At 36.4% G+C, this 24,846-nt stretch overlaps 1 protein-coding gene across 1 annotated transcript; it reads right to left on the bottom strand.

Annotated features, from left to right (window-relative positions):
* Positions 1–23,948: 23,948 nt before the first annotated feature.
* LOC120079138 (secreted RxLR effector protein 161-like) lies at positions 23,949–24,390 on the bottom strand. The gene is made up of 2 exons (XM_039033317.1): positions 24,268–24,390; positions 23,949–24,161 (listed from the first exon to the last, which is right to left on the bottom strand). The coding sequence occupies exons 1-2, from the start codon at positions 24,388–24,390 to the stop codon at positions 23,949–23,951; spliced, it is 336 nt and encodes a 111-aa protein (XP_038889245.1).
* Positions 24,391–24,846: the final 456 nt, after the last annotated feature.

Genomic DNA, 24,846 nt, shown 5'->3' with positions numbered 1-24,846 from the left:
AGACCTTGTGATGATGTGTCAGCTTATCTATCTTTTCTTTTCACACCTTAAGCCTTGCCATCGCCACCCCCGTCCTTGCACAGACTTCACAGCTAGCCCACTCTTTAGTTTCATTAAGACCTTGCGATGATTTGTATACTTATCTTTCTTTTCTTTTCACACCTTAAGCCTTGCCACCGCCACCCCCGTCCTTGCACAGACTTCACAGCTAGCCCACTCTTTAGCATCTTGTACATTGCGCCTGTATCAAGTACATCTAGTTTAGGTTTACCGTATTTAATTTACTGCTTTATTTTACGTTATCGCAATTTACAGCTTTGTATCATATAACAACACTTCAAAGAATTGAGAAAAACTGGTTGCATAACAGCATAAAATATCGCACTAAATCGACACCAAATTTCCCCGTGTTTGACCTCGGATTACACCGAGAAACTTGCGATGGAATTACACTTAGTTTTATTGTAAGATAACTTGTGACAACGCATAACATACTACAAGATCATCTACTCATAACACATATCTAAGTAGTATCGCATAATATTCCATTCATCTATGCATTATCATCGCATAGAATTTCGTGTTACCAAGTTTTTGGCACCGTTATCGGGGACCATAAACTTGCATTATAATCATCCATGAACTGTGTGACATAAGATAAATTTTATGCCTACCAAGTTTTTGGTGCCGTTGCCAGGGAAATTATGGTCAATGGTTTATTGGTTGAATTTTTTTGTTTGTTGTGCAAGACATATCTCATTGTACTAGCTGTTCAACATAGAGAGCAACTTGACAGTGTATGAATTTTGGTTCTGAACCAGAATTTTTCACGGACCCTAAGATTGAGCGAACCTTCCATACAAGGAACCGCCAGAATAGGAATTGGCGCAGAAAAGCAGCAATGGCGAATAACAACAACGAGGCGATGCCAGACAACCAAGGGGTTGCAGGCCGGGCCAGGATCCGGTCTTCTTGGCTGCTGATCGCAATATCCCTATGCGAGACTACGCAATGCCTACTCTTTATGATTTTTCACCAGGTATCTCACAGCCGACTATGGAGGAGAATGCCAGATTTGAAATCCAACCAGTCATGCTTCAAATGATATAGAATGCGGGCCAGTTTGGGGGTCTGCAAAGTGAAGACCCACATGCCCATCTGACCAGATTTGTGGAGATATGTGGTAATTTCTCCATCCTTGGCGTCACTCCTGAACATATTAGGTTGTATCTGTTCCCTTACACCTTGAAGGACAAGGCAAAAAGGTGGGCTTACTCTCTGGAGCCCAATGAAATCACGTCTTGGGGACAGTTAGTTGAGAGGTTTATGAAGAAGTTCTTCCCTCCCGCCGTCAACGAAAGAAGATGAAAGGATGTGCTGAACTTTGAGTAAAAAGATAACAAGACCCTGAGCACTGCCTGGGTGCGATTTAGAAGATTGGTTAGAAACTGCCCCCACATTGGAATCCCTGACTGCATTTTAATGGAAACATTTTACAATGGACTGGATCGAGCCACACAGGCTGTTGCTGATGCTTCCGTTGCAGGAGGATTCATGGAAAAATGGTACATGGAATCAATGGTCATCCTTGACCGCATATCACGAAACATGGATGACTGGATAGATGATGGATATAGAGGAAGGGGAAATAATCAGAGAAAGAATGAAACATCCGGTGTCTCTGCGGAGACCGTGACTGCCTTGGCTACCCAGATGGCCGCGGTAACTTCCCTTCTCCAGAATATGGCCATGAATCAAGGAGTGATGTCCCCACAACCAACCCAACTAGCTATACCGACCCAGGTGGCCGCAATTTGTTGCGCAAATTGCAGTGGAGCCCATGGGGCTGACTGTTGCCCGCTAAACCTGTAGCAAATTTGCGCAATTCAAGGAAATCCCTTCAGCAACACTTATAATCCTAGTTGGAAGAATCATCCCAATTTCGGATGGGGTGGCAATCCTAATCAGGGAGGGTTAATGTTTCAGTAGAATGGGAATAGGGGCAATTTTAGTCAACATCAAGGGAAATCAAGACCTCAGAACCAGCAGCCCTCAACATCAACGTCGAACACCTCGAGAGGATCCCTGGAGTCACTGCTCAAGCAGTACACAGACAAAAATGATGCGGTGATGTAGGCTCAGGCATCCTTGATAAGGAATTTAGAAATCCAAGTGGGCCAGCTGGCATCAGAGCTGAAAACGCGCGCACCTGGAACGTTGCCTAGCAACTCAGAAGCCCTAGTAAATAATGGAAAGGAGCAATGTCAGAGAAGACATTGAGGCAGGCAAGCTTAACCGCATGCGTTGATGTGGACTGCAACCATAGCAACCAACGTATATCATTCGATCCATATCTTCATCAACACTTGAACCTTTATGAATGAATCAATGATGTTTAACTTTTTTTGTGCTCTCTGTTATTTCGTTTTTTTATCAATTTCGACTTGCGTTATTTTCATCTTTCTGTTGTTTTACGCATTTAATTTTGTGATTGCATTTAAGTTTGTTCCTTTATGTTTTGTGAATAACATGATGAGTGAATGATTGAAGACATTTATTGTAAAAAGACAAGAAGGTAGGTAGGATTAATGATTGCTATAAATACTGAGAGTAGATTCTTTTAATGGACGCACCCTATACACAATCAGAATGCGTTGTAATCATTTAATGTAACTATACAAGGTCGAAGATGGTTCTCGCATATAATTTTTGCCTCACCTTGGTTGATGCATAATGTCGAGGTATCCTCCAGAATGCATTGATCAAGGAAATGTGTTGCGGAGTTGTATGCGTTGATGTCTTATCTCAGCAGAATTATAGTTGCGATAATGAGTACAATGCGTTGCGCTTAATATTGCGGCCATCTGAATAAAATGTTAAAATTAATGTCTGGAAAAGGGGAGGAAGGCCAAGCGATTCGTATCCCAAGCATTTAATGCTTGGCAGGTGACAGATCATCCTCTGAAAATTCCATCATTACAGAAGGCAAAATAGCGCCCCCATTGATTTGTCCAAGGTCATGCGCCGCACAAATAGTGGTGGGCCCCACACGCCCCAGGCTATAAATAGCACTGTTGCCTTTGATGGAACTCTTTACCTGCATTCGATTTCCAGATAGCCTTAGCTCTCAAGCTCCTAGAACCCTCAAAACCCTAACTCCATTCACCGTTCACCGTTTAACCAACCCAATGGCCGACCAAACCAGTTCCCGTCCTGCTTCCCTTCTACCGCCGACCAGGCAGCCATTCAGAAGGTAGCTTTTCTAGCTGCCAGTTGCAATCTGGCTGCTCAAGCTCGCCACACCCCTCGACTCGCTGGAAGAACCCGACGCCACTCGTTGCACTCAAGATCTGTGGCATTCCAGAGAGGAACAAGCATTGAAAGCCTGCCCACACCAGTCGTGTCAACGGAAAGTGAGAAGAAAAGGAAGGATGACACAGAGATGTTCGGCACAATATTGAAGACTCTGGAACAGGGAGACGGACTGCCTGAAGTAGACGTGGTAGACCAACCATTGCCCTTGGAGGAAGTAGCTGCAGTCACGTTGACTGACCTGTCCACGAGAGAAGCCTCTAAGGTGAAGGAAACTGTGGTTGAAGAAGTTGATGAAGGAAATGTTGAGGAAGTTGATGAAGAAAAGGAGGAGGAAGAAATGGTGGCCGCAGTAGAAGTTGAAATTAAGGATGTGATCGGCCCTGAGACCGCAAAGGAGTTGGAGAAGGAAGTAGTGGAGGCTGTTATTCGGCGATCGATAAGGCGATCATTACTGAGATCGCAAGAGAAGAGGAAGAAAGGGAGTTGGTGGTTGCAGTACCCGCACCTGAAGTTGTAATGTTGGAGGTGGCTGGTGGGGCACTGCTAGAAGAAAATCCTGACGCACCAAAAGGAAAGGTTGAGGAAGTTGATGAAGAAAAAGAGAAATAAGAAAAGAAAAGAAAAAGGAAGAATAAGAACAGACAGGCTGAGTCTTCCCCTCATCGCAAATCAATGAAAAGCAAACATGATGACGAAGACGAGGAAGCCATGAAGAAAAGAAAAGAAGAAAAAGAAGAATGAAGAATGCGCCAAAAGGAGAGAAGGTGCCTGCGAGAAGAAGCAAAAGTAGCCCAGTAGGCTGCTGCGCTGGAAATGGACGGGGAATCCACGTCCATAAGAGAAGACCAAGGGGAGCCGACCCAACCAATGGAACCACCACAACAGGAAGCTACGAATGTAGTTGCGATGGAAGAAAATGAATAAGAAGATGTCCCGTTGTTGTGGCGTCGCAAGGAGGATGCACCATAAGACTCTGAGATTGATACTCAGAGATTAATTTTAGCTTTAGAACAAGAAGAAAGAAGAAGAAAAGAAGCAGAAGAGAGACGAGAGAAATTGGAGAGGGGCAAGCTCATCATCGTCGAAGGGGAAAGACGACGACGCATCGAGTATAAAGAAATGAAAAAAAACAATGAGCTTGCCTGTTTGGAGGCAATTAAGAAAAGAGAAGAGGAGTAACGCCTGTTGAAGTTTTGGCGCAATTTGGAGAAGAATTTGAGAGGGAGTTAAGAGAAGAATAAGAGGATGAGAGGAGGAAGAAAAAGGAAGAGGAGAAAAGAATGAAGGAGGAGAATAAGCAGAAGCACCTCCGCAAAAGCGAAGGAAAGTGGCTCACAGAACACGAAGAGGAAGAGCAATGCAAGGAACGGGCTAAGAGAGAAAGACAAGCAGCCCGCCTTATTGAAGCACGAACAGTGACTTCAGTAGTTGAAGCGCCTTCAACGGCCAGGAGAAGAACCATCAAGAAAAAGGAAAATGATGATATGTTGATAGAGATGAGTTTCTTCCCTACGCCGCATCCACTACCTGATTTGATCACGAGCATCATCGTTGAGCTTTGATGGGAGTCCTTCTGCCAATGGCCATCTATCATAATTCCAGAGGTAGTGAGGGATTTCTACAACAGGCAATTGCACGAGAGGCGGGACGTAGTGACTCTTTGGGGAACAATTGTGTTTTTCTGCGCAAGGGATATCAATGAACTCTTCCACATGAGGGAGAATCTGGATGCACCTGGCAACAGAATTATTGAAAACCCCTCAGAAAAATTGATGGAAAATGCGCTGAAGGTCCTAGCATAGCCTGGGGCTAAATGGACGGTTTCCCCTAAGGGCATCCACACACTGGAGTCCAAGTTATTGCTGTCGGAAGGGAGATTATGGGTCTACTTAGTCAAGAAGCGGTTGATCCCTACAACCCATGATTGCACAATCTCAAGGGATCAGGTGATTGCCACATACTGCATTGCGTGCGACATCCCCATTGACATCGAGCTATTGATCGCAGGTCAGATCAGAGCTTTGGTGGGACATATTCGAGGACAATATTTCTTCCCGTGGATCATCTCAAGCTTGTGCATCAATTCTAGGGTAGGCACTGAAGATGAACCTATACTTGAAGTCCACGGCCTCATTACTTCTAAGATTTTGAGGATGCTCCTTAAGGATTCCTCCCACTACCCAGACTTACATGTCAGACGTCCTGCGATCGATCTCAATTCACCGCAAGAACCAAGACTCAAGAGAAGGCGAGAAGATAAAGGAAAAGAGAAGGTTTCTGAATCTCCAGAGCCTGCGCCCTTGATTAGAAGACCTCGCCAATTGAGAATATGTTCCCCCAGACAGCCTAGCTCACCAGCGCAACCATTATCACCTCGTTCTCCTCTTGAGCCTTTTCACTCTCCCACCCAGTTTGATTATCTTCCTCAACCAACAGCTTCAAATCCACCATCTACCCCCCTTCCACTTGCCATCCTTCCACCACCGCAAGCTGATGAGCCACACAATTTGGGCGAGGGCACATTAACCCAACCTCAAACTGATGCTGGCGAGACTTCACAGGCACAACCTTCACCCACCTCCATGGCTGATGAGCTCGCTGAAATGCGACGACTATTTGTCCAACAGCAAGAGTTAGTCAATCAGCACCAATTCTTCTTCAATCACCGGTTCGAGGTTGTTATAGAACGAATTGAAGATATCTAGCGTAGTGCTGCTGTCTCAAGAGAAATATTAATCAACGTACAGCGCAACTACCACCGGTTGTTCCAGCACCAGCACATGATAGCGGAGCGAAATCACGAGTACTTCACCTTTTTAACGGCATATTTGCATGGACCAATGGTGCCGCCCCACTTAAGGCACGCATTTGTCTTTGATGATGGTTCAGCCACAACACCTCAACCAACGCTAGATCCTCCCTCGTGTCAAACTTAGTTTTTCTTCTTTTCTCCTTTCTTTGTTTCAATTTTATTCTTTTATTCTTAAGCGTATTCTTTTATACATTTTTTATATTCTTTTTGTAAATCACAATTCTTTGACTCTTGTACAGGCCATGTAATAATGCGTTTGCGATCATTTGTAATTAGTCGCAAACTTATTTAATTTTAATATAATTCATGTACATAATCACTTTCACATTTTGCCTTTGCCTTTTTTTTTTTTTTTTATCTTCCTTTGTAAATCTGTGTTTTATTTTTAATCTCATATTTTCATGTTCTTCATTGCGTTGCTATGATGTATCATATGTGATACTTGGAAATATTTCTTATATTTTGTATATTCTGACTAACACTTAGTTAACTCATAGTTTAGCAGTACATTACCTTTTATCTTTCCAAGTTCTGCTCAAACCTTCATTTTGAAATTTTCTTCTAAGTATTTGTCTAGTTTATCCAAACACTGCAATGAGGATCTTGCTCATCTTTAAATTTGGGGGTGGGGAAGGTCTGAGCAGATGGATGCAAAAATGTGAAGTGCTAGAAAAAAAAAAGAAATGAAAATAATAATAATTTAGGACAAACTCCACTATCAGTGCAAGGGATTCCAAAATAGTGCTCCCAACCTGATATGAGTTTAGTTGTGAAAGGAACTTGCATCGTAGTTGGATGTTCGTATGACACCCGTAGGAACAAACCAAAACGAAGGCAGGTTACCAGGAACAACACAACATAAAAGATAATGACTGTCTCTTATACACATCTAGATGTGTATAAGAGACAGTATATATATAATATAAGGGGCTGTCTCTTATACACATCTAGATGTGTATAAGAGACAGTATATATATAATATAAGGGGCTGTCTCTTATACACATCTAGATGTGTATAAGAGACAGTATATATATAATATAAGGGGCAATTCCTCTGTAAACATGAGTTGCGTTGAAATTGGCACACCACCGTAGTTGGATGCTCGCATGAAACCCATGGGGGCAAACCAAAATGAAGAAGTGTAACCAGGACCAACTATCCCTAGAAAAAAAATTTTCCATGACCAACTATCCCTAGAATTTGTTTTTTCTCTTGTAATAAAAGACGCAAAGTTTTGTTCACGACATATAAGCTTTATCGAGTTGTTTTCCTATGAAAAGATGAACATTCTACCTTGAAAACATAGAAAAGAATCTTTGAGCAGGATTTTGTCTAGTAAAAGAATAAAGTAGGGCTTTGTGAGAGTTAGCAAGGATGGAAGGAAAATGCGATGTTCGGAATTGTGCCTAAGGGTTACATTCGGAGTAACCAATATTTTTCGTAAAAATATAGAATAAAATTGAAGCATGATTTCCTTTGTAGAAGATATGCTTGAGGACAAGCATATATCTAAATTTGAGAGTGTGATAATTTGTAGAAATACAAGTTATTTATGCCACTTTATCTAGATATTTGTGGCCAAAGTGAAGGGTTATGCACCAGTTGTGTAGAAATTAGTTTAGTTTGCTAATAATTTCAAATGATTGTAAAGAAACCCATAACGCCAAAAAGATGGAGAATATGGCGAATATTTGCTTTGTTTTGTAGGAAAATCAAAGTCACCATTTGCGACTAAGGCTCAACTGAATTCCATCAATGCATCCTTATCACCTGTGCGCCCTTAGTATGTCAACGCATAAAACAAGTAGTGAAAGGGTGGCGCATGGCGATGATCGATCCCGTTTTTCCTGACGACCGCATGCGGTTATAAAAAAACCAATGCCACAGTGGACCTATGATCGAGTGATGTAAGTGAGCAACACAAATGGAGGAGATCACAACGCGTGTACGGCTAACAGCCATGCACGATTGACAAAATTTATTGCAAAACAGAAAAGGAATAAAATCCCTCCATCTCCGGAATTTCCATAACAAAAAAAGGGACCACTTGGCCAGAGTCAAAGCAATTCCGCCTATAAATACCCCAGCACATTCTCTAAAAAGGTAAGCTATTTGATGCTGGGTAAAGTGCTGCAAAATTCCAAAGAGAGGAGAAAGCTTAGCTGAGTGTATAACGATTCATCCTGTCTCTTATACACATCTAGATGTGTATAAGAGACAGGAGCTAAGGCCGAAAGGTGCAATCTCTGAGCCTCAATCCATTATCCCCGAGCGAAGCTTTGTTCAAGGACTCTGCTATTGAAAGGCCAGTCCGAGAGGGGAGCTTTTCCTACATTGTCAACCTTAAGCAGCAAGTGGATTTCCACCAGCCAGTGACCAAAACATTGGCACTGATCGTCTCTATCTACCCCTTCTTTGTGTTTCATATCTTTGTCATCTTTATATTCATTCATCATGTATCAAACAATTGCAAGAAATAATAGTTGTTTTGATTATGACTATCCGTCGTATTCTATCTATCACTGCTTTCCTCATATTTGTTGTCTCCATCATGTTTTCTTTATCTTTCGATAAGTATTACAAGCATCCTAAGACTTAATGTAAAGTAAAGTAATAAATACGTTTAGCTAAAGCATGCTGGACGACATCTTTACCTATGAGAGCAGAAGTGAAGATGTCATTCTGATATATCGAAAGAAGGTCAGGAGAGTGCGTTATCAAATACATCTAGTTTAGGTTTACCGTATTTAATTTACTGCTTTATTTTACGTTATTGCAATTTACAACTTTTGTATCATATAACCATACTTCAAAGAATTGAGAAAAACCAGTCGCATAACAGCATGAAATATCACACTAAACCGGCACCAAATTTCCCTGCGTTCTACCTCAGATTACACTGAAAAACTTGCGATGGAATTACACTTGGTTTTATTGTAAGATAACTTGTGACAACGCATAACATACTACAAGATCATCTACTCATAACGCATATCTAAGTAGTAAAGCATAATATTCCATTCATCTGTGCATTATCATCGCATAGAATTTCGTGTTACACAGTTTTTGGCACCATTGTCAGGGACCATAAACTTGCGTTATAATCATCCATGCGTTGTGTGACATAAGATAAACTTGGTAGGCATAAAATTTATCTTATGTCACATAACGCATGGATGATTATAACGCAAATTTATGGTCCCACTATAAGTGTTGCTGAAGGGATTTCCTTGAATCGTGCAAATTTGCTGCAGGTTCAGCGGGCAACAGTCAGCCCTGTGGGCTCCATCGCAATTTGCGCAACCAATTGCAGCCACCTGGGCCGGTGTAGCTAGTTGCGCTGGTTGTGGGGACATCACTCCTTGATTCATGGCCATATTCTGGAGGAGGGAAATTACCGCGACCATTTGGGCAGCCATGGCAGTCACGGTCTCCACAGAGACACCGGATGTTTCATTCTTTCTCTGATTATTTCCCCTTCCTCCATATCCATCATCCATCCAGTCATCCATGTTTCGTGATATGCGGTCAAAGATGACCATTGCTTCCGTGTACGATTTTTCCATGAATCCTCCTGCAGCGGAAACATCAACAATAGCCTGTGTGGCTCGATCCAGTCCATTGTAAAATGTTTCCATTAAAATGCAGTCAGGGATTCCAATGTGGGGGCAGTTTCTAACCAATCTTCTAAATCACACCCAGGCAGTGCTCAGGGTCTCGTTATCATTTTGCTCAAAGTTCAGCACATCCTTTCATCTCCTTGCGTTGTCGGCGGGAGGGAAGAACTTCTTCATAAACCTCTCAACTAACTGTCCTCAGGATGTGTTTTCATTGGGCTTCAAAGAGTAAGCCTACCTTTTTGCCTCGTCCCTAAAGGTGTAAGGGAACATATACAACCTAATATGTTCAAGAGTGACATCAGGGATGGAGAAGTTGCCACACATCTCCACAAAACTAGTCAGATGGCCGTGTGCGTCTTCACCTTGCAGACCCCAAGCTGGCCCGCATTCTGTATCATTTAGAGCATGACCGGTTTGATTTCAAATCTGGCATTCTCCTCCACAGTCGGCTTTAAGATACCTGGCGAAAAATCATAAAGAGTAGGCGCTGCGTAGTCTCGCATGGGATGTTGCGATCAGCCGCCAGGAAGACCGGATCCTGGCCCGGCCATGCAACCTCTTGGTTGTCTGGCATCGCCTCGTTGTTATTATTCACCATTGTTGCTTTCCTACGTAGGTTCCTGTTCTGGCGGTTCCTTGCATGGAAGGTTCGCTCGATCTCCGGGTCCGTGAAAAATTCCGGTTCAGAACCAAAATTCATACACCATCAAGCTGTTTTCCACGTTGAACAGCTAGTACAATGAGATCTGTCCTGCACAACAAACAAAAAAATACAACCAATAAACCGTTGACCATAATTTCCCCGACAACGACACCAAAAACTTGGTAGGCATAAAATTTATCTTATGTCACACAACACATGGATGATTATAACATAAGTTTATTATCCTCGGCAACGGTGCCAAAAACTTGGTAACGCGAAATTCTATGTGATGATAATGCACAGATGAATGGAATATTGTACGATACTACTTAGATATGCGTTATGTGTAGATGATCTTGTAGTATGTTATGCGTTGTCACAAGTTATCTTACAATAAAACCAAGTGTAATTCCATTACAAGTTTCTCGGTGTAATTCGAGGTCAAAAGATAAAGAAAACATGATGAAGACAACAGATATGAGGAAAGCAGTGATACACAGAATACGATGGATGGTTACAATCAAAACAACTATTATTTCTAGCAATTGTTTGATACATGATGAATGAATATAAAGATGACAAAGATATGAAACACAAAGAAGGGGTTGATAGAGACGATTAGTGCTAATGTCTTGGTCACTGACTAGTGGAAATCCGCTTGTCGCTTAAGGTTGACAATGTAGGAAAACCTCCCCTCTCGGGTTGGCCTTTCAATAACAGAGTCCTTGAACAAAGCTTTGCTCAGGGATAATGGATTGACGCTTAGAGATTTCACCTTTCGGCCTTATCTCGTCTTCTTCATCCCGGATGAATCGTTATACACTCAGCTAAGCTTTCTCCTCTATTTAGAATTTTACAGCACTTTACCCAGCACCAAATAGCATAACTCTTCAGAGAATTTGCTGGGGTATTTATAGGCGTAATTGCTTTGACTCCAGTCAAGTGGTCCCACTTCTTGTTATAGAAATTCTGGAGATAGAGGGATTTTATTCATTTTCTATTTTGCAATAAATTCCATCAATCGTGCACGGCCGTTAGCCGTACATGCATCGTTATCTCCTCCACTTGCGTTGCTCACTTGTATCACTTGATCATAGGTCTGCATGCGGCATTGGTTTTTTTATAACTGCATGCGGTCGTCAGGAAAAACGGGATCGATCATCGCCATGCGCCACCCTTTCATTACTTGTTTTATGCGTTGACATACTAAGGGCGCACAGGTGATAAGGATGCATTGATGGAATTCAGTTGAGCCTTAGTCGCAAATGGTGACTTTGATTTTCCTGCAAAACAGAGCAAATATTCGCCATATTCTCCATCTTTTTGGCATTAGTGGGTTTCTTTACAATGATTTGAATTTATTAGCAAACTAAACTAATTTCTATACAACTGGCGCATAACCCTTCACTTTGGCCTCAAATATCTAGATAAAATGGCATAAATAACTTGTATTTCTACAAGTTATCAATACCCAAGATGAAATTATAAGATCTTATTCATTTACTAAAGCCTGGGTTGTTCCGAATTCTATGTTACATCCCTCCGAAGGGATTGTCATGGTTAACGACTAGCTAGTGTCGCCTAAAAACAATAGCAGACGCAACATAAGAATCTCATGATTCAAACTAATGAAGAAGACCGTAGGACAATATTGACACATTTCCTTCACCCACTTACTATGAACTACTTCCCTCATTCAACTTGTTATTGACCCATGTAAACATTTTCTGGATGGAGTAGTCGCGGTAAAAGAAGTGAAGGATGAATGCATAATGGTGAATAGAGAGATGAAGATGAACATGGTAGTGATATTAATTGGTAAAGATAAAACGTTTGTTACAGAGACTTGAATGATAGATAGAAAATGAACAACAAATGATGAACAAAAAGTAAGAACAATCGAAAGTTGCATATAGATTTTAGCACATCTTGCCTTAATGGTTCCGCTCTGAAAAGTTAATTTTTCTTGTCGTGACTGGTGGGAATGTCCGCTCTGCTCCACATTCCATTTGTTAGGTCGTACATTAGAAAAAGCTGTACGATTTCAGAAATCCCCGAGAATGCGTTGATCTTTTTGTCCATGAGCAATCTCCACATGCAGTGATACCTACTACCTACAAAACAAAGGTTTGGACATCCTTTTTGCCCTTGCAATGCGGTCAGCGGGTGTGTTTGCGATACTTTTACAATCTTCACGTTTCTAAGTCAATTTTACTACGTTCGACGCATCTTTTCCTTCTTATTCCCGCATATTCTATGTAAGACGATATAAATAACTTGTATTTCTACAAGTTATCAGTCTCTATTCACATTGGGTGGGATTAATAGGAGTCCAACACACTTTGAGAAAGATTATGTTTTAATTATATTATGTTGGAAATGGCTAGTTAATTAGTTATTTGTTGCAATGACTTATAATAAAAGAGCCAGAGATTTCTAAATGTATTTTCATATTTAATTTAAATTTGAAAACTGTATTCTGTATTTAATTATGATCTGAAACATTTTCCTATTTAATTTAGATATGAAACGTTTTTGTATTTAATTTAAAAGATATTTTTTTATTCAATTCTATTTTTTTAATTAATTTAGATCTAAAACATTTTCTACATTTAATTTAGAATAACATTTTTATTAGATTCTTATAATAAGGGAAAATGGTTGTCTTAGTTTTGAAGAGTTAAATTTTAGTTTGACATGACATTAATAAAATGATTTAGTTATGATAAAAAAATTCACTCAATTCTAATTCTTCTTCGACGAGGGCACGTTTGAGAACGTTGTTGTGTTAACCTTATAGAGTAACTGACTTTTGGAAATTTAGTACTGTGGTCGCGTCAATTTTACTTTCAAGGCAGTGGATCTTCCACGACACAACAATGAATGAGATCTGGAATTGACGACGTCTATCAATTTGAAAGCAAAAATAAAGAATACTGATTGATTGCACCTTCATCAATGAATGAGATCTGGAATTGACGACGTCTAACAATTTGAAAGCAAAAATAAAGAATACTGATTGATTGCACCTTCATCTTTGATCTCTCTCTCCATATTAAATCAAGAACATCGCAACTGTCGACGAATCTCACACCGTTCTCATCTTTGCCACCATTCCAAACTAGATTTGGTCGTCGATTCGAAAAGGTTCGTCTCATGGTCGAGTTTGAATTGGGATCCACATTTGCAATCATTTAAGCCAAGTCAATCAATTTGGAACTTGAAGAATCCCACTAGAGTCTGAGGTGGATGTCGGTGGAGGCAATGATGCACATCGTTTTTATTTGAGGAGAAAGAAAATATAAGCATAATTGCTTTATGATGTTATGGAAATTATGGATCAACTTGGATTCAATGAATGAAGAGGTACAAAATTAAGAGGATAATTTCTCTTTTTAACATAAAAGCATAATTGGATTTTTAGCTTGCTTTGTTATTTATGAATGAGTTAGGTTGGGAAGAAATTTTGAGTGACTTGTTTTGAGATTAATAAGGGATGACCAAATCATAATTTTTGGTAAAATTAACGTGAAAATTAGCATCCTTATTATTATGGATTTTAAATAATAATAATTTGTTGACAAAATCATTCGGCAAGAGACATGATTTGAGGAACTTAGAGAGACAACTCGACATAAATAGTTTCTTCTTTCTAATGAATAATTAAGTGATTAAATTATGTTGATTATGTTCTTCTGATAGAATTTTTGGGATATGGTCTTGTAGCATGATATTGAATTTTGTAGTTAACCATCACTATCAATTTGGATGATGATGCTACGATCTTTTTCTTTATTTGATTAAGTTTCACATATGCTGAGGATATTTTGATGTACTTAGGCAATCTTCACATACAATTTCAATAACCAAAGAATTTATTTATTTATTTATTTATTTACGTGACCAATTGTCTACAAACCTCCTGAAAAGTCCAAATCATAATGTTCAAAGGAGAGCTCTTGAATACAAGAAAAGAATCATGATAATCTCTCTAATAATTAATTCAGCATTGGTTTTGAGAAAAGGTCAACAGTACACTAGTTGGAAAATATATTAGGGTCTATTTTCTCAAAAGAAAGGAAATATAAAGTCGAGAAATATGCTTATGGTGATAGTTATTATGTAAGGAAAATCGTGAGATTTTGGTGTGTGTAATATCCAAATAAGAAAAATATCATTTGCAATACTAGATATTATAGCCATTGAAATTTTGCCCAAAAATTTTGCATCATTCTATGGTTTAATGTTGATTGTTGATTTGTTGGACTCCAATCTCTTTATTGATCTGTTGCATTGAGTTTACTCTTGATTGATGTAGTTGATGTGGCATATGCTGACATAGTTAGCTCACATGGTGGTGGTTTGTCAGATTGTTCCACAGATTTAATTTTTACATATGATATGAAATATAGAAATTTTAATTTATTGCTATTTTCTAGCATGATATTCAATATAACCTTATCAATACATACTTGAATATTTCATGAATAGAAAATTGTATTATCTTAAATGAGATGCTATTGTGATCTGTTTGAGCATGTCCATTACCATGTTAGCATGAAGAATGGAAATAATATTCCATGTATGTTATATTTGACAAAGTTTATGCACGATTAAGTTATCATGTTTGGCCATTAATTGTTATGAAGTTGAAAGTATTATTATATATTTAATTTGAATGTGTCCCTATACATTATTTTGTCCATTATCTAACTTGCTTGTAGCATGAATATATGTAAATTTCATCATTTTATGTAGAAGCTTGTAGAATTGATGGTAGTTTGAGACATCGTATAGCTATAAAATGTGTAGTGTTTTATAAGTTTTTTTTTTCCCAAGATTTTGATGGGTATATAAATGAGGATAGTTATCTTCATTGGTATGAGGCCTTTTGGGGTGGAACCAAAAGCAAAGTCGTGAGAGCTTATGCCTAAAGGAGACAATATTGTACCACTGTGGCGATATTTGGAGAATTGGTGTTCCTAACAATTGGTATTAGAGTCATGCCCCTAGTTTTGTTATGTTGAACAAAGATGTAGTGGAGCCTTAAAAGTATGTCAAGGTATGATCTATAGTTGAACTCTATAAGATATGCAGTGTGCCCTGGTGAAGAGGAGTTAGCCTAGACAAGACTTAGACGGATGAATGACTATTTGAGGGGAGGCTCAATGGTTTCTTTATTCGGGGAGAGGAATGTCGAGAATGCGACCAAAGTCCTACATTAGTTGGATAAAGAGATGATATGGTCACCAAAGTCCAGTTGAAGTGTTTGGGGAAAATCTGGAAGATACTCGGTTTCTATATACTCATATCTTCAATCACAAAGGGTTCGGTGGAAACCTTAATCCAAAAAATTTTCCTTTCGTGTTTCTCTAAATTCTAAACATTTGAATGAGTAAAACTAGGTGGAAAGGGGTCTATCCTATTTGCTTTGATTGTGTCAACTCTTTTCAAATGGTAAGAATTTGCTCTATCACGCTTCATTCATATGAAATTTTCATTGATAATCATAAAAGAACGTTCAACTATAAATTTTGTTTTTCTAGGAAGAATTCCTAGCCATGCTATTTTCTACTTTAATTGTGTAACATCTCACGTGACTAGTTTAAATTGTTCTAGGGTTAATCAAATTGCAAAATTTTTTCGATAATTCGAAAAAATAAAAAATTAGCATTTAACTATATCGTTGGTAAAATCCTCCTAAGATATTGTTTATGAAGTTTTATCAAATCATATGAACTAAATTCTAAATTTTAACTTTCTTCAAAACTATCGAGACAAAATTTGCAATTTAATCTTGTTTTAGTGTTTATCAAAAATTAGAATTACATTGAACCGATGAATATGTTAAGAATTTTGAATAAAAAACTTCTACTACCATACATGGAGTATAGAAATTCAAATATTAGACCACTAATTACGGCTAATTATACTCGCTTTGACAATTTTTAAATAGATCTTAGAATTCCAAGAATATAAAAGCTTTATTTCCACTTAGAGTTAATCCCCAGGTTAGGAAAACAAAATTTTTTATCTCATATAATTTTCTTAATGTTTGGAGTTTGGAAAATAGAAAAAGAAAGAAATTAGGAAAATTAAAAACACTAGATGATATCACTTATGAGGTCACCACTAAAACTGGTGAGGTCAGAAATATAATCTCTCTTTGGGAAACCCTTTAGCAGTCACCACCTTCTTCTCCGGCGACGGACAATTCATGGCAGCAACAAGTTAAGCAGCAGCGTGGCTTTCCGGCGAACACCGGTAAGCCGAAGCCTTGATCGTTCTTCTCTGAGGAATCACTGTGGTAACCAACGGTTTAGATCGAGTGTTTAGGCAATTGGCCTATGGTACATTCTATACTATTTTGGATTTTTAAAAAAAATTAATTTTATTTTTTTTTCTAAATTTCTACATGATTTTCATATTTTTTAATACAAGTTTAATTATTTAGTCAAATGTAAAAAAAAAAATAAAATAATTTTTTTAAAAACTATGACCAGGTTTAATAACTATTATTATTATTATTTTTTTTTTTGCTTTTTGGTTTTTAATAATCTATTTTCGATTTTTTAGTTTTTTAAAAACAAATATCATATACATTTGGTAACAACATTGTGTTTTTGTTTTAAAAAAAAACAAAACATCTATAACATATTTGATAATGGAGTTTGTGTGTTTTCTTAAAAGATTCAAAATACATTTTGATGACTTTTTTTAGTTTTATATATATTTTATATAAAAATAAACTCTTTTTTCAATAATTTGCATCTGGTATACATAATTATAAAATTATATATTTATTTGAACTTTTTTTAAACTTCATACTGATAAAAAATATAAATATTTTTAATGTAGATAATATTAATAATTTTCATGAAAGAAAATACACTATATGCATATGATTCCAAATTTTATAGTGAAATGGCTCATAGATAATAATTTTTTTTTTTAAACCCATCGGTCGGTTTGGGATCAGGACAGTCGGTTTCGGTTTAAACTGCCTTTTCTTTTTGAAGTTTTGACACTTTTTTTTTTGCTTCTTCCGGCATCAGTTTCCAGCCCTCATTTAAGTTATATATATATATATATATATATTCTGCGCTATACTCTTAATTTTTCTATTTTAATTAATTTACTTTAAACAAATATCCATTAAAATAATATCTAAACTAAAATAGCCATGCCAATTACAAAACTCCAACATAATTTATAGTTAATACTAATAGAAAATTGTATACAAGATTAGGACTTGAAAAGAAGAGTAAAAGATATCATTGAGATATTCAAAAAGTAGGATTTTTTATTTTTTGGGATAATTTATTTTATTATTTGTAATAAAATCAAAAGTATACTAATAGTAAAATAATAAAATGGGTGGTTCCGTTTGGTTTTTTACTAGATTTTTTTTAATACTGACCCCGATCACTTTTGGAAAAAACTGACCTCCAACCTTCAATTCGATCGGTTTCAATTGTTCGGCTCAATCTTTCGGCTATCCATACTCACTCCTACTCACATATATATTACATCGAGCTTACTACATTTTGATTACTTACTCTTTTCTTTTGGGATGGTCGAATCAGAATATCTGTAAGTTAATCCTCTAACACATCCCTATGGTTACTTTTGACAGGAGGAGTGCCATGGACATTTCCAATTCTCGAGGTTGTAGGTTATCGGTTTGGCCTCGACTTCTTTGTTTTTAGATTATTATATATTTGATGGTTCAGTTGATCGGTCCAAATCTAAAGCCTGACATTGTCCTTTAAACTAATGTATTTGTGTGTTTTTAAACTATTAAGAAAATCACATATCTAGAAGATATTAAGAGCAACCCAAATAATTACATTGTTTGTAAATACATATTCTGCCATTAAAATGGTATCTTTCTCCAAAAAAGCACATATTCTCATTGAGAGTGGTGGTTTTCTAAATTTAAAAATGACAATAATAATAATTTTATTCATATTTTCCTACCATTTGACAAAATTGTACATTAAGAAATTATTTTTATTTTTCATTTAATTTCACACAAAAAGTGTTCAAGAAAGTAGGCAATTGAGCCAACACTAAACCACAGTGAATATAATCATTAATATATAAGATTGTTGGGATCAAACCTTAAAGAGACAAGCTCTCCACCACTAAAGCAAACACACATTTTGGTATAAAAATGAAAACGGTTTTTAAAAATGTCTTTGTTTGATTACCAAAATTTCATAACAATTTTAAAAATGATTTTTAAATTGGAAGAAAAAAATCATTTGATACAAAACAGACCCATTTTTCAAAACCTCCAAATGAAAAACAAAAATCGAATTGTTATCGAATGATCTCTTCATTTTTTTTTCTAAAATTTAGTTTGATTTATGAAAATATTGGTAAAAAGTAAATAACATAACAGAAAATTTACCAGTGATTGGAATTTTTATAGGCATAATTATAAAAAAAAAATGAAAAATAAAAAAACTAAATACATATAAGACGGGGGCGTAAGGAACCAAGATTGAATAGGTAGACGATATCATGTTATTGTGAGATGTTGATGTTCCTCTTGATAGAATTAATTTAGACTTATATTCAAGGTGAATGAATTACATTTAATTAGATACATGAATAGTTGAATATATGAATTACAAGATACATTGATGAATGTTCATATATTGGTGAAAAGCCACATGTATTTCCATTTATCATTAATGTTTTTTGATATATTTTTGTACTAGTATAAATATGTGTAGGATTTGTCATTTGTAAGCAAGCCAAGAAAATAAAGCAATATTCAAGTTCTAGTTTCTCCAATTTTGTGTAAGAGAACAATCTTCTTCTCTTATCTATTAAGTTGTATTGTGAGGGTTACTTCGCTTCCAACAAGTAGTATCAGAGTTAAGATCAAAGATGGCTTAAAGTGGTAACATGTTGGAACTCCTACTTCCAAGATTCAGTGGGAAGAATTTTAATCAGTGGAGTATTCAAATGAAATTGCTATATGGTTCACAAGAATTGTCGGATATTATTGAAAGAGGATACACTGAAGTTGAGAATCATAATGAGCTCACTAATTGAGAACTTGCCGAGTTGAGAGAAAATCATAATAAAGACAAGAAGGCTTTGTTGTTCATTTATCAAGCTGTTGATGAACATGTCTTCGAAAGAATTCCAACAGTTATTTTGGCAAAGGTAGCTTGGGATATTTTACAATCCACCTATCAAGGAAAAAATAAGGTAAATATGGTAAGACTACAAGTTTTCAAATCTGAATTTGATTGCATTAAGATCAAAGAGACCGAAACTGTTGAATCGTTTTTCAATCGTATTCTTGCGATTGTCAACAGTTTGAGAACAAATGGAGAAGAATTGGGTGATCAAAGAGTTGTTGAAAAGATTCTTAGAAGTATGCCAATAAAGTTTAAGCATATTGTTGTTGTAATTGAGGAATTAAAAGATTTATCTACTCTATCAGTAAATAGCTTGATGGGCTATCTTCAATCTCATGAGCTTAGATTGAAGCAATTTGATATTAATCCCAAGGAAGCATTTCAGATGCAAATTTCATTCCAAGGCGGTTCTCGTGGAAGATGTGGTGGTCGTGACAGACGAGGAGGTGGAAGAAACTATGATAATAGAAATGGTATGAATTCTGAAAATCAACAATAAAGCTCTTCTTCATATCGAGGAAGAGGAGGTGGAAGAGGAAAAGGTTTTGGCAGAAATCTAAAAACTTGTTGTAGTAATTTTTCTCACACTCAATGTTTTAATTGCAAAAAGTATGGTCATTTTCAAGCAGATTGTTGGGTATCGATAAATTGAGATGAAAATTCCACCATGATGCATAAAGAGGAGAAATGATGAAGGTGTTCTATTTCATGCATGTAGTGCTCAAGACGATGTTATAGAGTCTACATGGTACCTTGATAGTGGTTGTAGTAACCACATGACAGGAAATAGAAATATATTTGTTACTTTGGATGAATATCTCCAAAGTGAAGTGAAAATAGTGATAATACCAAATTGCAAGTCGAAGGTCGAGGTGTTATTCTCATTAAGACGAAGAAAGGCACAAAATGAGTTGTGGATGTATTCTATGTTCCAGATTTGAAACACAATCTTTTGAGTATTGGCCAACTGCTTCATCGAGGCCTAAGAGTTTCATTTAAAGGTGGTGTGTGTGCCATCAAAGATCAGACAGGTGTTCTTATTGCCAAGGTAAAGATGACTGCTAATAAGATGTTTTCTCTTAAATTTACATATGGTCAAATCTCTTATTTTAGCAGCATATAGAAGGATCCATCCTGGTTTTGGCATTTTCGATATGGTCACTTGAATTTCAACCATGAAACATATCATGACAGACATTCAAAATATCAATCATGAAACAGATATTTGTGAAGTGTGTATACTTGTAAAACATCACCGAGATCCGTTTCCAACAGGTATAGCTTAGAGAGCCTCCAAATTTCTTGAGTTGATTCATACAGATTTGTGTGGTCCCATGTGTACAATATCAAATAGAGGTAATCAATATTTCATAACGTTCATTGATGATTTGAGTATAAAGTTATGGATTTATCTTCTAAAAGAAAAAAGTGAAGCATTTGAATGTTTTAAATCTTTCAAAGCTTTAGTTGAGAATCAAAGTGGCCATAAGATAAAAACTTTAAGATCTGACTATGGTGGAGAATATATAGTTTTTGATAAAATTTTCAAGGAACAAGGTATTCATTATCAATAGAAAGCTCGAATGACTCCACAATAGAATGGAGTTGCAGAAAGAAATAATAGAACAACCATGGAGATGGCAAGTAGTATGCTAAAAGCAAAAAAGATCACAAATGAGTTTCAGGGAGATGATGCATGTACTGCTTATATTTTGAATCAAGCTCCTACAAAAAGTGTTCCAGGCATGCCTCCTTATGAAGCATGATGTAGTGAGAAACCATGTATTTGTCACTTGAGAGTTTTTGGGAGTATAGCTTATTCTCATATACAGATAAGCTAAGGGGCCAACTAGATGATAAATAAGAAAAATGTATTATAGTAGGCTATAGGGAAAATTCTAAAGCTTATCGGTTGTATAACCCTTTATCGAAAAACATTATTATCAGTCAGGATGTGATTTCAATGAAGATAAATCTTGTAATGGGGATGTTGTTGGAGAAAAAAAAAGTTCATATCATGTTAGCATGGATGGGAATGGAAATGCTCAAGACTCAGAGAAGTAGAGATTCAGGCAGTGGCGTCATCTTCATCTGCGTCTCCGTATTCTACAAATGTTAATCCTCTAAATTTAGATGAGGCGATCCAAGATTAAAAATGGAAGATTTCAATGGATCAAGAAATTGATGCAATGAAAAGAAATGAAACATGGGAGTTTATGGATCTTCCAGTAAACAAACAAGTTCTTGGAGTAAAATGGGTGTACAGAACAATACAAGGCAAGACTTGTAAAAGGCTACAAGCAGGAATATGGTGTGAATTATGAAGAGATTTTTGCTCATGTGACAAGAATTGAACAGTTCGATTGATTTTGCCTTTGGCTGCTCAAAATGAGTGGAAATTTTATGAAATGAATGTAAAATCCTCTTTTTTGAATGGACACTCGTTGAACAACCTTTGGGTTATGTGAAAAAAAGGAGAAGAAGAAAAAGTGTACAAGTTGAAAAATGCCTTGTATGGATTAAAGCAAGCTCCACGAGCTTGGTATATTCACATTGACAATTTCTTTATAAAAACAGGTTTTTGAAGGTGTCCATATGAGCATGCACTCTATGTCAAAGAAGATAAGTATGGCAAATTTCTTATTGTTTCATTATATGTCAATGATTTGCTTTTTACTAAAAATGATAAACTGTTGTGTGATGATTTTAAGAATTTCATGAAAAGAGAATTTGAGATGAGTGATATGGGTCTCATCCATTAATTTTTGGGAATTGAAGTCAATAAAAAAGATGGAGAGACTATCATCTCACAACAAAAGTATGCTCGCGATTTGCTGAAAAAAATCAGAATGGAAAATGCTTTACCTTGTAACATGCCTATGGATGCAAATTTGAAGAGAAGAATGATATTGGAGAAGATGTTGATCCAAGTTTATATTGATGGTTAGTTGGAAGCTTAATATACTTGATTGCCACAAGACCTGAGATTCTATTTGCACTAAGTATGTTAAGCAGATTCATGTCAAACCCAAAAAGAAGTCATTGGGAAGCGGGTAAGTGAGTGCTTCATTACGTTCTTGGCAACATTAATTTTGGAATGTATTACAAGAAAGTTCTAGAATCAGTGTTAGTTGGTTTTTGTGATAGTGATTGGGGTGGTAATGTTGATAATCATAAAAGAACTTCTGGTTATATTTTTAGCATTGGTTCGGGTGTTTTTTCATAGACTTCAAAGAAACAACCTGTTGTTGCTCTTTATACCACCGAAGCAGAATACATCGCTTTATCTGTAGCTGGATGTCAAGCTTTATGGCTTAGATGGATGTTGAAAGAATTGAAGTGTATGCAAAGAAGTCAGACTACTTTATATTATGATAATGGTTCTACCATTGCATTATAAAAAAAATCCAGTCTTCCATGGAATAAGCAAGCATATTAGAATCAAGTATCATTTTATCTGAGACTTAGTTAAAGATGGAGAAATGATGGTGAAGCATTGTAAGACTCAAGATCAGGTGACGAATATTTTTACGAAGGCACTGGAGTTTGAATTATTTTTTAAGTTTAGAGAAAAGCTTTGATTTGCTCAAGTTTAGATTAAGGGAGGATGATAGAATTAATCTAGACTTATATTCAAGGCGCATGAATTACATTTAAATAGATACATGAATAGTTTAATACATTAATTACAAGATACATCGATGAATGTTCATGTATTGGTGAAAAGTCACATGTATTTGCATTTATCATTTATGTATTTTGATGTATTTTCCTACTAGTATAAATTTGTGTTGGATTTTGTTTGAAACGAAGTAGGCCCTCACAATACAACTTAATAGATAAGAGAATAAGATTTTTCTTTTACTTACACAAGATTGGAGAAACTAGAATTTGAATATTACTTTATTTTCTTGGCTTGCTTACAAATGACAAATCCTACACATATTTATACTAGTAGGAAAATAAATCAAAAGACATCAATGATAAATGCAAATAGATGTGACTTTTCACCAATACATGAACATTCATCAATATATCTTGTAATTCATGTATTCAACTATTCCTTAAATCTCAACTATTGATGTATCTTATTAAATGTAATTCGTGCACCTTGAATATAAATCTAGACTAATTTTATCATCCTCCCTTCATCTAGACTCGGGAAACTCCAAGCTTTCCTCTGAACTTAACAATATCCACCACCTGATCTTAAGTCTTGCAATGCTTCATCATCACTTATCCATCTTTAACAAAGTCTCTGATAAAATGATACTTTATTCTAATATGCTTGCTTCTTCCATAGAAGACTGAGTTTTTTTGATAATACAATGGCAAAACCATTATCACAATATAAAGTAGTCTGACTTCTTTGCGTAAACTTCAATTATTTCAACATTCATCTAAGCCATAAAGCTTCACATCCAGCTGCAGATAAAGCGATGTATTCTACTTCGGTGGTAGAAAGAGCAACAACAAGTTGTTTCTTTAAAGTGTATGAAAAAACACCCAAACCAATGCTAAAAACATAACCAGATGTGCTTTTATGATTATCAACATTATCATGCCAATCACTATCACAAAAACCAACTAACACTGATTTTGGAACTTTCTTGTAAAAAATTCCAAAATTAATAGTGCCAAGAATGTAACGAAGCATTCACTTACCCACTTCCCAGTGACTTCTTTTCGGCTTGACATGAATCTCCTTAACATACAGCAAATAAAATCTCAAGTCTTATTGTAGTCAAGTACATCAAGCTTCCAACCAAGTTTCGATATAAGCTTGGATCAACATCTTCTCCAATATCATTCTTGCTCAATTTCAAAATTTCATCCATGGGTGTGTTACAAGGAAAAGTATTTTCCATTATGAATTTTTTCAGCAAATTAAGAGCATACTTTTGTTGTGAGATGACAATCTCTCCATCTTTTTGATTGACTTCAATTCCCAAAAAATAATGGATGAGACCCATATCACTCATCTCAAATTCTCTTTTCATGGAATTGTTAAAATCATCACACAACATTTTATCATTTCCAGTAAAAAGAAAATCATCGACATATAATGAAACAATAAGAAATTTGCCATACTTATCTTCTTTGACATAGAATGCATGCCATACGGACACGAAAACCCGTCTTTATAAAGAAATTGTCAATGCGAATATACCAAGCTTGTAGAGCTTGCTTCAATCCATACGAAGCATTTTTCAACTTGTATGCTTTGTCTTCTTCTCCTTTTCTCACATAACCCAAAGGTTGTTCAACGAATATCTCTTCATTCAAGTTTCCAT

The sequence above is a fragment of the Benincasa hispida genome, chromosome 6 (genome assembly GCF_009727055.1).
Source record: "Benincasa hispida cultivar B227 chromosome 6, ASM972705v1, whole genome shotgun sequence".
Classification (NCBI taxonomy): Eukaryota; Viridiplantae; Streptophyta; class Magnoliopsida; order Cucurbitales; family Cucurbitaceae; genus Benincasa; species Benincasa hispida.
Note: the sequence above shows the minus strand (reverse complement) of the source record. Positions and strands in the feature narration are given on the sequence as shown.

Coding starts and splice junctions, on each gene's coding strand:
- LOC120079138 (XM_039033317.1), bottom strand. CDS start 24,390: ATGGATGAAATTTTGAAATTGAGCAAGAATGATATTGGAGAAGATGTT. Junction 24,162..24,267: donor GACTTGAGATTTTATTTGCT/GTATGTTAAGGA, acceptor ATTTTTTACAAG/AAAGTTCCAAAATCAGTGTT.